We start from the raw sequence: 16,349 nt of genomic DNA, 5'->3' as shown, positions 1-16,349 counted from the left end.
TGGCAGTAATCTCTCAAATACATCAGCTATTGTCTGATGACAGTTCAGCATTCTGCATTAATTAATTAAATTTAAACTCTTGCAAAATTTTTCTAACCGCACCCCATCTTCTCTTCAGCGTCCAATCTTTTAGTGCTCTTTCATGCCAAGTGTTCATTAGCAGCATAACCTTTTACTTTGAGTTACACAGCTCAGTGTGCTTCGTGTCTGCAGGTCTAAGTGAAGCAGTGTGTTGAACCATTAGTCATTGTGTCATGGTGCACTGGCCAGCCAGGTGCTCAGTCATTTGTCTAACCTGCTAATGCCAGCCAGTCAATCAGTCAGCAGTTTAAACATGCATCCAGACATCCATCCATCCATCTGCAGCCGGTCAGTGTGGCTGAGCTTTGTGGTTCTGTAGTGCTGAAAGAGTTGTGACTGCACCAGAACTATGAGGCAGATTGGAAACCATCTGTTTCCGTTTCTGTCTCTCTCCTTCGATTGCTAACATTTCACATTCACTTCTTTTAGCTGATTTAATGTTTTCCCCGACTCAGCGGTTTTTCATCTCCCTCCTTCTTCTCATACCTTCTCTGTCTGATGTAAGGAACCTATTCAAACGAGTTGCATATAGGCGCATACTGGGTTTCTTTATGCAAGGTATATTTGCTATATATATTTACTATATGCAAAATATCTTTTTTACTACCCCTTCTCAATCTGCACCCCCATCTGTTACAACAGCTCTGTTTTCTTGGTCGCTGTTTTCGTTTATGCTGTTTGTCCTCGTTGATCCTATTAGTTCTAGTTTATAAACTGCATGTTCATTCATAAAGCGAAGTCAGCTGTGTACTCTCCCATACATAATCATCTGTTGTCCTTACGGATTTGTCCATTCAGATTAGACTATATCCCTTCACCACCAAACATCTTTAACTAACATATAGTTGATTATCTTTACATGTGGATGCTGTTTTTCATTCATTTTCTTTTGAAACTGTAACTTGAACATTAACATCACTCTTGAACATTTTTTCAACTTTTCATCGCAGTTTTATTCACCCATGTTTTCACTGTACACGTGAATAGAGCGGTGACATTAAGAGGCTGCTGCCTCAGGCATCTCTTTCTTATTACTGCGCCGAATAGAAACACACCTCAACACACCAGTTACAGCCTGGGCTTACCGTATATGAAACCCAGTGTTTGCGTAGCGGTATTCGCCATCAGAGGTGACACTGAAGCCAATATATCCAGAAAAACACAGTGTTCAATCTGCTTGGAATGAAGACACACTGTAGATTAATGATTATATGTACTGTTAAATCCATCTGATCTTATAGGGATATTTTAGACTTGGTTTTCATTATTATCATAATTGCTGACACGAACTGACAAGCAACTGCGGTGGATGTGTGAGCATTGTGTGTCTGTGAATGTGCATTTATACAGTGACTGGCCATGGCTGCATTTTAAGCCCTGTCAGGTGTTAGGTAGCCTGCTGTGAATGAGGCAGAGGATTATTTGAGACACAGCATCAATGCTGATTGAATTGACCGGTCCTGAAAAAGACATGGAGGTTTTCGTCAGACAGAGAAGAGACAGGAAGGAGCTTCTGATCTAATTGTAACTCTGAATGGATAGCTGTCTGTGGGCTCTACAGCTGATGAACCTTGAAGTACTAGACTTTACAGTTTTTGGAAGAGTCACTAGTTGATGAAGGCCCCCCTATAATCAATGAATACATAGACACAACATTCAGATTCAGACACTACTCAGTGTTACGAGATTTATGTTTTTTGCAATATGTTGTCATTTTATTGCTTTTTTTATACTTATTGCACAATTGTACTTGTTTTATGCTCTGGCTTTATTTCATAAGGAAAAGGGAAAACAAAACAAGACAAATCTATCCTTAAGTTACAGTAAATGTCAGTGTGATAGGAATATCAACATTTTATGTCCTATGAGGGATGTGTTTGAGGGATTGCTGTACATACAGGTCCATCATATTTTATACAGTATGTATGATGACAGTTTTCCTAAAATTAGCACAGTTTAGCTTACTTACTGGCAGTTTTTTGTTTGTTTGTTTGTTTGTTTGTTTTTGGCCATTATACTGCCCTAGTAAATATACCCAGATACACAGAAAATCATGCCAGTGTAACTTCTTGCAAAATAGAAGAAAATCTGGACCTCAAGTGATATAGTTTAAAGTTTCAGTTTAAATGTGAAGAAACGTGACGTGTGTAACTTCATAACGTTAACACCATCCATGAGTGCTGCTATTTTATCACTTTGCTTGTTACCAACGTTAACAGAACGCTTTGCCATTGCTCCATCTTTCAACCAAACTTTCAACCCAGCCTTGTCATCCTTAATAATACTCTCTCTTTGTTTCTGTTTTTTTCCAGTCACAGATGAAGACACAGTGAAGAGATATTACGCTAAATTTGAAGAGAGGTTTTTCCAGACCTGTGAGAAAGAGCTTCTGAAAATCAACACATTCTATTCAGGTATTTATTATGCGGAGTCACACTTGGGGTAAGATTATACACTGTAAACCTTTTTAATGTTTTGTCAGGGACTGCGTCATAAATGAACCTAATCCTGCCTTTGCTATTTTATGTGAGGTGTTTTATAATATTTTATGTAATATATATAAAAGAGTTTTCCCTGCACTACATTTAGATACATAAGAATGCTCAGTGACATTGCTTCTAATCTTCAGTATTTGGGCCATGTCTGGGGGAGTGGGCCTGCTCGAGTGTATTTCAGGGAGCGAGGGAGTGTGCTGTGTAACATGAGATGGAAGCCATAATATTCTGGTATTCAAGTACCCAGAAGGTTTCCATCTCTAGTCTTGAACCTCAGCTCAAGGGGGAAATGGGAGGTATCTAAAGACAGTGCTTCCTCTGGAGGACAGTTGTGAAACTGCAGGCTCTCTAGGTCAACAGGGGGCCAAGGTTGACTGGAAACATTGTTCCATCTCATAATGATGGGACATTACTGACAGATTGATGGCATGAGCAAACAAACTGAGTATAAATCATTGCAGACCTTGTTAGCAGTAGGTTGATTTTACTGAAGCAGTGCACTGAAGCAACTGTCAGCAGTGTATGTCAACTGGCATGAGCCAGAAGTCTGCAGTAAGCATCTATAGATGGCATGATTTGTTAAATAGACTTTCATTATGGTGATCATTATCTGCTGCAGACAATAATAACTTACATCTTTCACCTTTAAAAGAACAGCGTGTGCAGATTAAAGTCTGATTATAGGACCTAAATTGTCCAAAATTAAATCCAAAACTCTGCATATGCTGCCACTCTTTGAATCTCTATCAATAAGGAATGAGTAAAATAATAGAGTGAAAGAATACACGTGTTATCATTCCTGATCTTCTCAGTTCTATGTGTGACACGTGTAAATCAGCAGAGTTGACAGGATCACATTAGTATTACTGTCAGTGAGTCACTGTCTCCTCAGCAGGGCCGAGGTGTAAGGTTGATTAAATGTTGTCTTCATCCTAATCCCAGGCCGCTTTTTTATCTTACACACAAAGGAGGGCAAGGCAAGAAATTACAGAGATACAGTATGTCTACCAGGCACATATACCGAATGACTATTACCGTGTTTGAAAAAGCTGGCTAGGTTGGTGGAGAGATGGAGATAGATTGTGTGTTGACTTTACATAAGACACTTGCCTCCACACAGCTATTTCCCTCTGTATCTCACTTAGAAGGGGCTCCTTCACCTCTCAAAAGCCATTCTGCTGCATTGCACCAAAATCCATCCAGTTGGACAACACTTTCATCAACACACACGTAAAAGAAATTGAAGGTTTTGCTTTCATCCGGTCAGTTTAAAGCCACTCCAGTGTAAATGTAAACCACCAACACCTGTCTCTTTAAGGCTCATTAGCCACACACAGATGAACTGTCCAGCCGCTGTTGTGGCACTTCACAGACCTCAGACTTAATCTAAGCCTACTTGTGGCAGGCCAGGGTCCTGACTTTCTCACGCTTTCCTGCTGTGGCCATGTATTCAGTCATGCATTGCTGACAGACGGTACAAGTCCAGTATAAGGATTTACTGTACATTTAGATGACAAAGAGCAGCTGTGGCAGGTAGTGTGACATCTGGAGAATTTGCATGGGTGTGTGTTCAAGGAACAGAGGTTGCTTTTCTCAGTTGAGGACAAGAGGAAAAAGTGTTGGAGTCCCCAGTTTCCCAGAAATGTCAGGCTGGCAACCATATTCTCTTTGGGGTGTTATCAGACAATTGCAATGAATTGTCAGTTTTACTTATTGTAACTCCAGCCTGTTTGGTGATTTCAGTTTCAGTTGGAAGAGCTTGCAAGTCATAGCCATATCAGAAACATGCATGTCTAACAACAAACATGACACTGTGGATTATTTAAAGACCCCCTTTTAATGGAAGTGACAAGCAAAGATGGGTAAGGCCTGGATGTATTCATTGGCTAAGCCCTTTGACACACTCCAAACCCTCTAACCCACCTCATAAGTTCAAAAACTGAATGGCAACTTCAGCTCGTATGTATTTTTATTCTGCAATGGAAGAAAAGAGAAAGGCTTCAATTGTTATGGGAACTAATTCTGATTGGTTGTAAAATTTGTAGGAGAATGAGGACAAATCTGTGTCGGAAAAGTAGGTGGAACTGCTATAGAAGTCAGTGAAATGCAGCCCAGGCCCTGCATGATGTCCTCCCCTCCTCTCTCACTCTGTCTCAGGATGTATTAACCTATCTCTGACCCAGATAATGGTTCCTGAGTCAACAGCATTTACATGTCAGCTCAGCCTAAGAGACTCCATGCTTCTGTTTCCTGGAAGAGAGGAGAGGAAAAGATGAAGTATCATTTTCTGTAGCCTCCTCTACTCATCTTAAAAACTGTCCTCTAAGATCAGTGGTGTCATACAGAAGCAGGTAGTTAACATCTCTTACAAGCACCAAGAGCCAAAAGTAAAAGGTCTTCTTTGTACCTTCCCTGTGCTTTTATGTGGTGTAGAACTCATTAACAGCTTATGCTTGGATTGTGTTTTATGTACTTTATTGTTCTTCCCAGGCCACTAATACAAATTAAAGTGTACATTCATGGATTTAACGGCAGTGGATATAACCTTTGAATCCAAGTGTGGATGCTGTATCTAACTGTGTGTGTGTATGAGCATGAGAGTCTGCTCAAAAACACACATATATATATTTTTTTTCAGTTTTTGAATATGTGTATACATACATATATATATATATATATATATATATATATATATATATATATATATATATTCTCTATATCTTCTTACCTTTCTCTCTGTAGAAAAACTTGCTGAAGCCCAGAGACGATCTGCCACACTGCAGAATGAACTGCAGTCGTCACTGGACGCTCAGCGCGAGAGCAATGCTCCGCCCGGCCTGCGGAAACGAAAGACGATGTTCCACCTGTCGCAGGAGGAGCGCTGCAAACACCACAACATCAAGGACCTGAAGCTAGCCTTCAGCGAGTTCTACCTCAGCCTCATCCTGCTCCAGAACTACCAGGTCCTTTAGCACACACACTAATACACACATGGAAACAGACAATCCTTTCAATTAGAGTAATTACATTTTCATACAAATGTATAATTGTAAGTATAAGTATAATAATAAGTATAATGCCATGTTATGCTTTATGTTTCTTGCAGCAGGTCGTTTGGAGTAAATAAACCTTCAAATCTGTTGGTTTAGAGCAGATATGTAACAGTTTTGTCTTTGACAGAACCTGAACTTCACTGGTTTCCGTAAGATCCTGAAGAAACATGACAAGATCCTGGATACTCCTCGTGGGGCCGACTGGCGTGTGGCCCACGTGGAGGTGGCGCCTTTCTACACATGCAAGAAGATCACACAGCTCATCTCTGAGACGGAGGTGCCTGCTGAACGATAGACAAACACACACATACACACTACAACATAAAGGCATGCATTAAAAATAATAACCCATTCATCAAACCCCTTCATCCAGATAAATGTTGTCTTTATGTCTAGGCCATCGTGACCACAGAGCTGGAGGGAGGAGATCGCCAGAGGGCCATGAAGAGGCTGAGAGTTCCTCCACTGGGGGCAGCTCAGGTCAGAAGTACAGCTTATCTTAATCCTCTCTTCAGGAGGACATTGCACGATTTCAAAAACTCGTGAAAATGTTGACAAAATGAAAACAAAAATTGTCCCAAAGTATGCTTTTTCTGACACTTCCCCGAAAGAACTTTGGTATACATGATAGAGATAGAAAAGCACATTAAAACAGAAGGTGTGATGTCTGTCATGAGAGAGAGGAAGGGAGAAAGCAAGACGGAAGAAGCCATCAGAGCCTTCACTATTGATTTTATAAGTGCCTTTCCGTTGTTGAACAGACAGGATATCTTTCAGAAATAATCGAGGTTAGTACCACTTTACCTCCTGATGTTTTATCTACTGTTATTAGCGCATTAATTACTGTCATGGCACACTTAAATTACGCAATGTGTGATCTCTCCATTTACCCCTGTTTGCATGTGTATGATAAATGAATTTGTGCATATCAAGCAGGTAAAAGTTTTAGTTAGACGATAATATAATACTCCTCATCCTGGCACCTGTTAGTGGGATATAATAGGCAGTAAGTGAACATTTTGTCCTCAAAGATGTTAGAAACAGGAAAAATGGGTAAGTGTAAGGATTTGAGCGAGTTTGACGAGTTGTTTTCTAAGAAAGGAAAAGCAGTAAACCGGTGTCAGGGTCATGGGTGGCCAAGGCTCATTGATGAACATGGGAAGTGAAGGCTGGCCCATGTGCATGGAGTAATAGAAGAAGTTGGCCTGATCTGATGAATCCCGTTTTCCTTTACATCACAACGATGACCAGATGCATGTGCGTCACTAATCTGGGGAAAACATGGCACTAACCAGCAAGCAAGCCAGCCGAGGCAGTGTGATGATTTGGGCAGTGTTCTGCTGGGAAACCCTGGGTTGTGTGGACAAGGTTGCCTGGTTCAAGGAGCTCAACAAAGAGCTGATCTGGGCTCCAAATTCCCCATGTGGTGGCCCCACCTCGCAACTTACAGATCTGCTGCTGACATCTTGGTGCCAGATAACACCGCATGGGTCAGCAAAAACAGCCATATTAGGAATATATATATATTAGGAACGTGGTCATAAAGTTATACTTGATCAGTGTGTATGTGAACTTTTTAATATACACAGTGGCTAGATGTTTATATTTTCATGTTTTATTCTCTATTCTCTGACTGCTTCAGCCTGCTTTGGCCTGGACAACCTTTCGCGTGGGTCTCTACTGCGGCTTCTTCATCATTCTTGCCATCGCCTTCATTCTCTCCGGTAGATCACATAAACATTTGACTTTATTCATTCTTCCTTTGTAATGTTTCCTTGTAAGATATCTGGTAGTTATTGGTACATTGTGTCTTTAGGCACATTCAGACATTGTATTTTATTTCTAAAAAGCAGAAAATGCACTGTTGTTGCTTTAGGTGTTGCGTTTATCCACAACGAGAACATGTGGCCCCTGGTGCGGATCTATAGGGGCGGTTTCCTTTTGATCCAGTTCCTCTTCCTGTTGGGCATCAACACGTATGGATGGAGGCAGGCTGGAGTCAACCACGTCCTGATTTTTGAGATCAATCCCAGAAACAACCTCTCACACCAACACCTGTTTGAGGTGAACAAAGACACATGCAGACACAGTTGTATAGAAATGTATGTAACTGAGCTGTTTTTCAGGATATAAAAATAGCTGAGAGCTGTTAGCTCAGACCGCACGTGTTTAATTAGCCATGTGTTCATGTTAATGACCGGTGTCTTTGTTTACGTTTATTATCAGAGATGTTATTATCACTGCTGCAAACAGTACAGCTCACAGGGTTTCAGCGAGTGAGAGAGACTTTGCAGCTCATTATGTCCTATATTTTGTGTCATTTCACCATTTTGGGGCGCACACACAAAACAAACAAAGTCGTTCATGGTCCTGAAACAACATTATATAGTGATCGATAATCACAGATTTTTAAAATATGCACTGTAAATGTATGAATATGTTTATTCACAAAAGTAATTCAGATTCAAGAATACATGATCACGTAAAATAAGATTAATTCAGCAGAAACAGTATATTCCTAGGGTCTGTTGGCTTTTATTTGTACCCTAGAATTATAGAACAGGATTTACTAAGCTCTGCATTATTCAGATTATCTTGTTAATTGTGCTAATGTGTCAAAGGAGTTTTCTTTTAATGCCAGTCTCTTCCATTTCTCCCTTCTATGCTGCAGATTGCTGGCTTCCTGGGCGTGCTGTGGTGTCTCAGCATCCTCTCCTGTGTCTACTCAGACTACATCTACATACCGATGCAGATCAACCCTCTCATCCTTTATGGCTTCATGGTGCTTTTCCTCATCAACCCCTTCAAGACCTGCTACTACAAATCCCGTTTCTGGCTCTTGAAGCTGCTGGTCAGTCAATTAATATACATGCTGGAGATGTGTTTTTGTATTTCTGTTACTTCTTCATTTTTAAAGGATTACAGTTGTACCATTTGAACACTACCTCAAATGATGCACATCTGAAAATCGTGCATTGTGTTCAGAGTTACAGCGTACATCAAAGGTCAGGGTTCATGGCACTGTCAGATAAAAGTAGATTCACTGAAAGTGAACCAAATGCAAACAATATAAACTGATATATTGTTTGATACAATGTATTATCTCAGGGCTGAATATACATGGTGCTAAAGCTGAGTGTAATAGGACATTTATTTTCAAGAAAATAGTTTTTTTTTAATGTTATATATTATGTACATAAAATTGTGATACATTAAACTGAATGCATGAAGATGCATTACACTAACTTGAGCCAAAATCTGATATAAACCAAAGAGAAAGTTTACTGTGCAAAGGTTTTAAATACTAAAAGCTGCTTTCAAAAAATATGGCAATAGCTTTTGGAAACGTATGATACTAAACTGTTCTCCTAACCTTTGCAGAATCTCAGAAATATCAGACATTTATTATTATTATTTATTATCAAGGAATTAAACAAGCTGTTGGTAAAAGGGTGCATGCTGTTCCTCTGTCTGTGTGTTATTTTGGAGCCACAACCCTAAAGCAACAAAAGTTGCTTTAGGGTTGCCTGCAAATAGAGATAAAAATAAACTAAACGTGTGATCTATGTATGTTGTGTTATTTTGTTGTGCCGCATATCAAAATGAGCTGAATGAGCTTGCCTAAGGGAGAAAGGCCTGTGTGTTTGTATGTATGTGAGCATCTCTGTCTCACACAATGAATGCGGGACAATTCAGATATCCATCTCAGGTCTCTTGTTTACAAAACCCTCCGATGTTACTCTTTTCTTTGTCTAAGCTGTGTTATAGTACTGCGGGAAAGAGACTGGGGTGTGTGTGTGTGTTTGCGTGCGTGTGAGCACGCATCTATGGGGGTTGCAGTGAGACAGAGGGCAGAGGGTTGAGGGATAATAGAATGCAGCTCGTCTCAGGGGAAGTGGAGGCTGTGACTGTGCAATCATTACAGGCATAGATCTATCAGTATGCTGATGCCCAGTGCTCCTCTGTCCCTCCTCCTCTTTCTTCTCTTCCCATAGAGCCCTCCTCCTCCTCTCTCACTATCCCCCAGTACCAGCAGCAGACCCCCTCCCTATATTCCTGTCCTTTCCGTCACAGCTCCCTGCAGTCCCCAGCGTGCTCCTTCATTGCTCCTCCCTGCTGTGGCTCCATAATCAGTCACAGTCTTGATTGGTCCTGCAAAATCCTAATAACATTTAAAAATGACATCAGTCAGTCATTCTCATGCAAAGTGATTTAGGCTAAATATAACTTTATCTCTTTTTCCATGTTACTACATGAGGAAATCAGCCCACCTGTTTCCATGCCAGGTGGACTGAAGACAATAGTTTCATCATAGGACAAATTGTGGAGCTAGCACCAGTGTTTGCTCAAGAAATGAGCACCTTACCACAAGAGCGCTGCAGGCTTAGCCTTGAGACATCCACATAGAGTGGAAATGAGTGAGATGGCCTCTGGATCAATACTGCCTTTGATTGACGGGTGAAGAGAAATATATAATACAGCTATATTTGTAAATAGAAAGAAAAGATCAATATTCTTTGACATTTGCAGTGGAGGACGGAGTATGTTGGGGTTCGTGTGTGAGAGTGTTCATGGAGAGACGCGTGCAGTCGCTCCTGAATGTCAGATGTGGCCTGGGGGTAAATGGAGAGAGTTGAGTGAGGTTGTATCGTTTTACAAAGCGTGGTCAATAACTGAGTCCCTGCCAAACTCCTATCCCAAATAACACGCCCATAAAAGAGGGCCACAAGACATTCCCAGGTTGTTTAACATGTTTGTGTTGTACACTGATGATTAGTGACACACAAATACACAAATTCATTCATAGAGACACGGAGCGTGACTCATTAGAGTTTCCTGTAGAGTGCTGATAAGGCAGTCTGGAGTCTTTATCCTTTTGTGTGTGACAGATCATTAATGGGGGTTGCTTCCTGCTCTCTACTGAACTGCTGCAACAATTTTATAGTAATTATTTGTCGACTAATTCCGTCCCGGTGTTGAAACATAGGCCCGCTCTGAATTGAGTTTTGTAGGGAGATTTTGTAGTCTTAAGTTAGGCCAAGGTGTTTTCTGAAAGGCACTAAACACTTTTCAGTTTACATCTCATTTTCACCTTCCGTCTCTTCTCTTGCTTGTCCCTAGTTCCGTGTGTTCACCGCACCGTTTCACCGAGTTGAATTTGCAGACTTCTGGCTGGCCGATCAGCTCAACTCTCTAGTGTTTGTTCTGATGGACCTGGAGTATCTCATCTGCTTCTACATCTTCGAGCTGCAGTGGAGCGACAGCAAGGGCCTGCTACCCAATGTCAAAGGTGAGGCGGTGATCTGTGGTCAGAAGTGCTCACCGCTGTCGCCAACATTTTCAAAAGTTTTTTAAAGAGAAACCTTATGTAGCGCATGATGTGACACTGTTTTCATACCTTTTGCAGGATCGCTGAAATATGACATACATGATCAGCCACAACATTATGACCACTGACAGGAGAAGTAAATAACACTGACCATATTATGACAATCCCAGCAGGATGCAGCCTGACACACACACAGACACACACAGAACAACTCAAAAACATGAAGAACAGGACAAGGTGTTGACCTGACCTCCAAATTCACTAGATCCCAAACATGATCAAGTATCGGTGGGATGATCCACAGAGGCCCCTCCCCTCAACCATAGGACCCAAAGGCCCCCACTAACAGCATTGTGTTGCCAGACACCACAGGACACCCTCAGAAGGTCCATGTCCAATCTCTGATGAGTCACAACTGTTTAGGAGGCACAAGGGAGACCTGCAAAATATTAGGAAGGTGGTCATAATGTTATGCCTGATCAGTGTATGCACATAAACAAGCAGCATCGAGTTGCGTTTAAGATTAAACGTTTAAGTTTGAGGGACAGGGTGTACTTCCTCTTTTCTTGTGTTATTTTGTCATTGTGATCCTAAAATAAAACAAAACAGAGACAAAAAGAAAACTAACTGTGCATGAACTTAACTATGTGGGTTTTTCATTTTTGCTGCTGTATTGTTGTACAATTTAACGATTTAACCATGTGCTTTAGGAAATGTAAAATTAAATGCAGTAACTCAAGCAGATGCACTGTACTTAGAAGAAGCCTGCTGAGGAGACAGGGACAACAGAACACAATCTGCACATTTTATGTGTCAGGTTGATTATTTGATAATGTAAAAGATATTTTACATTTTGTTACATCTATTCCAATCAGTATAGTGGTTGTGGTGATGGTAGGATGAATCTCCCGCACCTTGAACCCCCTCTGATGGATAACGATATACAGCTAATGGATAGATGGACCTTAGATCAGTTTTCATACTGTATGTGACTGTAATCACAGCGTTTGCTCCTCATCTGATGCCTCGTATCATAACATGGACGTAAAGGCACAAATCTTTTGGATGGAAGTGTGTAAGACTTAAGTTGACAGTGTTCCAGACACTTGAGCGTTACTGTGAGAAAGTATGATGTAGATGAGGTTTTAATTGCTGTCCAACAGCAATATCTTGGCCTGCATGCTGCCAGTTAAGTCAGAGCTAATGGAGTGTAAATGTTTGGCCACACTGGGGTCAACGTGTGCTTCTCATAGTGATGAGCTTTTCAGTGCATAGGAGAATATTGGAGAGGATTTTTTTTGTAGACAAAAAGCAGAAAAAATAAAGAAGAGATTTTTTTTTCCTTATAATTTTTGTCATTCTAGATCCCAGTGAATTCGTGTGTCACAGCTACTCGTACGGTCTGCGCGCCATCATCCAGTGTCTGCCTGCTTGGTTCCGCTTCATCCAATGCCTGAGGCGTTACCGTGACACCAAGAGGGCCTTCCCGCACCTGGTGAATGCTGGGAAATATTCTACCACCTTCTTTGTCGTCACCTTCGCTGCCCTCTACGCCACGCACCGAGGTAGGGCACACAAACATACCATATTCACACTGAGATATCCGCTCCGTGAGTCATGAATCTCGGGGGACGATCAGAGCCAAGGAGACGCACCAACACCTCATCTGTTTATTTCAGCGCTGTAATGGACACCTAGAATCACAGACATGACAGACATACATAAGTCTGGCTGAAGCTGGCAAACCTACAAACTAAAGCAGCAGTATTAGTGTTGTTGTGTAACGGGAACATGTCAACACACAGGCTTTTGAGGCTTTTGTGTGGAATCCTGTGAGCTCAGGAAGCAGAGGTGACCTTGAGTGCAAAAGCTAGAAGCTGGCCTTGGTTTCCTCATTAGTGCCTAGAGATTTATAATGGAAATGGAAAAGGTTTGACAAACGCAATGGTGGATAAACAAGAATCTGCTCTCACAGTCTGGCATTCACTCTTATGGCAGGAGGTTAGAAGTTAGAGGCTGAAAGTGGAGAAAAATAGAAGATTGAAATAGTCCCATATAAAATCTACCAGGAACAGGGCTGGGAGAAAAGCACAGGGATAGAGTGTGCTTACCATTAACAGTCAAGTCACTCTCCCTCTGACAACTTCACAATTAGCCAGAAATTATTCTGATTCATAGGCTGTATCACAAAGGAGTTCATGTTCAAAGACACTGCACCCAGGCAATAAAATCCTTTCAGTATGCAGCCTTTGAATGTCGCTTCTCCGTCACAGATATTTGTCCACACGCCTCCTTTCAAAGCAGTTCATTCTGCCACTCACGTATTTAAGCGTTAACTGACATTCAAATAAATGTATTTTCCAGCAAAATGTCAACTGTGAAACTTCCATCTTCAGCATTTTGAACTGCTAAATGTTATTTCTCAGCTTGACTTTGTTCTTTTTCCGATATGAATTTAAATCAATGCATTTGCTTCCTGAGCTGACCACCAGTGATACTGAGGGAAACAGGAAGAGAGACAGACAGACGGACAGAGCTCTTTTTCCGATCACAGCTCAGTAGGAAAGGCGTCCATTAAACCATATCCTTCTTTCTCCTCTGGTCTGAAGCCAGTGTACCCTCAGACTAATAGCCTCTCTTCATGTGTTATTCTCTATGAAGCTGACTTTCATCCCACGTGATAATGGAGGCCAAGACTGAACGCTGCTTAAGAGTGAAGGAGGAGGGTGGGAAGACAGACACTTACACACATAAGCTCTCGGGGACGGTGAATGGATGGTTCAGGAAATTGCCTTTTGCGGAGATATTTTAAGTAGATCCTGCAGAAATGATTGTTGTAGTGTATTTAAAATATCAGAACATCCTGCACCCAAATATGGAAGTGATGCAAAAACACCATAGGTCATATTGAAATTACCAAGTAAGAGTATGAAATAGTCTTAAGCATTGATGTTCTCTGGAGTCTTAGTTTAGACAGGAGCGAGGATGCCAAGTCTGCTTGCATTACCCAGCAGACCTGGCAGAAAAGACAGCAGGTTGGTGTCGTGTTCACACTGCTGGGTCCAGCTGTAAACGGCGCCTAGAGTGTCAGTCAGCGTCTGGCAAAGGTCCCAGTGTCTGTGAGGGATGTGTCACCTTCATTGCTAACCTGATCACGGCTCCGTTGGCTTCAGCGTGACCTCACTGTCTCACCAGCTCACCAATTCCTGGAACTGCCCACATTTAGCTCCGGGAAAGAGAAATGCTTAAACCATAAATGCAACAAATAAATCATTGGTTTCTCTGTAGAGGGCTGAGTGGTGATCATTGCCCAGTGCCTCCATTTGCAGATCTAAATCTGTGAAATTACAAGCCACAGTCCCATCTATGGTATTTATAGGTCAACCTGGGTTGCAGGGCTGATTTTTTTTTTATTTATTTTTGTAGTTTTTACTTTGACTGTGTTATGTCTGGGATTTGTGGTGGAATCATTTGCAGCAGGTTTCTCCCCCTCAGAGAAACACTCAGTTCAGTGCTTTGACTGATTGGACGCTGTCATTAAACTGTAATCTCAGCAGATGCTCTGAGGCCTGTAACCTGAGAGATGTTAGAGGATTTCCTGGTTTAAGCTGAGCATCCCAAACCTTACACTGTGAGGCCGGGCAGTAAGGCAGATGTTTTATTTGGGATCAATACAGAATCCGCTTTATGTACAGTGGCTTCAGACTGATGGCTGTTTTAGATGCAGGGGAGGTACAAGCATAATGCTAATTTAAACTCCAAAGGACCAGCAAAGGCAGAAAACAGGATGTTGCATTGTCGGCAAGGATAGTCAAAGCCTCTGACTCAGAAATGTTGCTTAGAGAGGAGATAGCACAAAGTCAGAGGTAAATTGCAAGGTGTCAGCACATGCAGTTTTAAAGACATCTATGTTTGTAGCATCAACATCAAATGCTCTAAAATAACCCCTGACCACTGAGGAACAATACTCCTGCTGGTCTCTGAGAGAGGATGGCTGTGGTGGTGAAAGGTGGAAATGAATAGAGTCAGGCTAGAGCAGCGAACCTGTAGAAATGATAGAGTACAGAGGAGAGTTAAAAATAAAAGGTTTGCTACAGAGAAGAAAGAGGTAAAAGAGAAAAAACAAGAGGGAAGGGGGGAGATCGACCTGGGAGGGATGCTGATTCTCAGATGTAATGGATATGAAAAGAAAAGTAAGAGAGGAGAGGAGAGGAGAGGAGAGGAAAGGAGAGGAGAGGAGAGGAGAGGAGAGGAGAGGAGAGGAGAGGAGAGGAGAGGAGAGGAGAGGAGAGGAGAGGAGAGGAGAGGAGAAATATGTAATTACCAGCCTGAGGCTGAACACATGTCTGCTGGACTCTGCAGGAATAGAGATGAGCCCAGAACTGACAACCTTTATAACTTCATTTCATGTACTGACCCCTCGTTCATTATCAAGAGAGGAATTGCAACACACATACTGACACACCCTCAGACAAATGCATGCGTTCACCGGTGAAGATAAAAGACCCTGTTGAGAGTCAAATCTTCCTCTCTGCTTGAACTCTAATTCACCCCATCTATGGCCAAACAAACTCCTGCAGTAAACACAGCCACATCTGGATCTGACAGGCTGAAGATCTGGGTCCAGGCACAATAAGTGTATGCTAAAAAAATAGTCCGTCATGACATATATCCCTGTGCCAGATACTGTTATGATATGATACACAGTTAGGTTGTTAATAATGGTGCACAGTGTAATGTGTAGGAAGCATTTCACTATAACAGCAGGTTGACTCCATTTCTGAATGCCTCACTTCTGATGGTGATGACTGGGATACAAAACACAAGATAGATTTATATTTTGCTGCACAGCTGTCTTGTAAAATATCAAATAGGCTTGTTTTCCTTGGGCTTCTAACAGTATTAAAGAGAAATCACACTCTGTAGACCTGTGACAACACATCTGAAATGTGACACCCAGCCAAAGGAGTGTACCACTGGCTCAATCTAAAACAACACACTTCATCTGCTCAAACTACAAATACTTTGCATTTAAATGTATTTAAATCTAAATAGTTACCTTCAGCTAATGTAGGACAGAGGTGTAGGTGCATTTTCCTTCGTTTGCCAGCTGACTGTTTAAAGAGACCATAACCAAGTGCAGCTATTACAGTTTCTCTCTGCATTCTCTTTAAACAGTCTGCTGACAAATGAAGGAAAATTCTTGTTGATCCCTGTGATTATTCTCGTTGTGAACTTGTTTCCGTCAATGGGTCCGTTGCATAAAGCGAGCCCACTGATGTGCTCCGTCTTTAACAGTGTTTAACCTCCTGGGTGCCCGAGTACAACAACAGAGACTAGGCAGGCGAATAGAGATTGAGTGTGTGTGACAGGGCCAGTGACCACCGTTAG

General features: G+C 41.6%; 1 protein-coding gene across 1 annotated transcript in view; it reads left to right on the top strand.

Moving 5' to 3' along the window:
• xpr1a (xenotropic and polytropic retrovirus receptor 1a) overlaps nt 1–16,349 on the top strand; it is a 62,230-nt gene that overhangs the window by 38,469 nt on the left and 7,412 nt on the right. Inside the window, exons 3-11 of the mRNA XM_047587856.1 lie at nt 2,394–2,495; nt 5,319–5,539; nt 5,757–5,906; nt 6,026–6,109; nt 7,272–7,353; nt 7,506–7,693; nt 8,301–8,480; nt 10,751–10,919; nt 12,323–12,523. Coding sequence (XP_047443812.1) covers nt 2,394–2,495; nt 5,319–5,539; nt 5,757–5,906; nt 6,026–6,109; nt 7,272–7,353; nt 7,506–7,693; nt 8,301–8,480; nt 10,751–10,919; nt 12,323–12,523 — 1,377 coding nt within the window. The remainder of the gene's footprint in view (nt 1–2,393; nt 2,496–5,318; nt 5,540–5,756; nt 5,907–6,025; nt 6,110–7,271; nt 7,354–7,505; nt 7,694–8,300; nt 8,481–10,750; nt 10,920–12,322; nt 12,524–16,349) is intronic.

The sequence above is a fragment of the Mugil cephalus genome, chromosome 6 (assembly GCF_022458985.1).
Source record: "Mugil cephalus isolate CIBA_MC_2020 chromosome 6, CIBA_Mcephalus_1.1, whole genome shotgun sequence".
In the NCBI taxonomy this organism is placed as follows: domain Eukaryota; kingdom Metazoa; phylum Chordata; class Actinopteri; order Mugiliformes; family Mugilidae; genus Mugil; species Mugil cephalus.
This window is presented reverse-complemented; position numbering and strand designations above follow the sequence as displayed.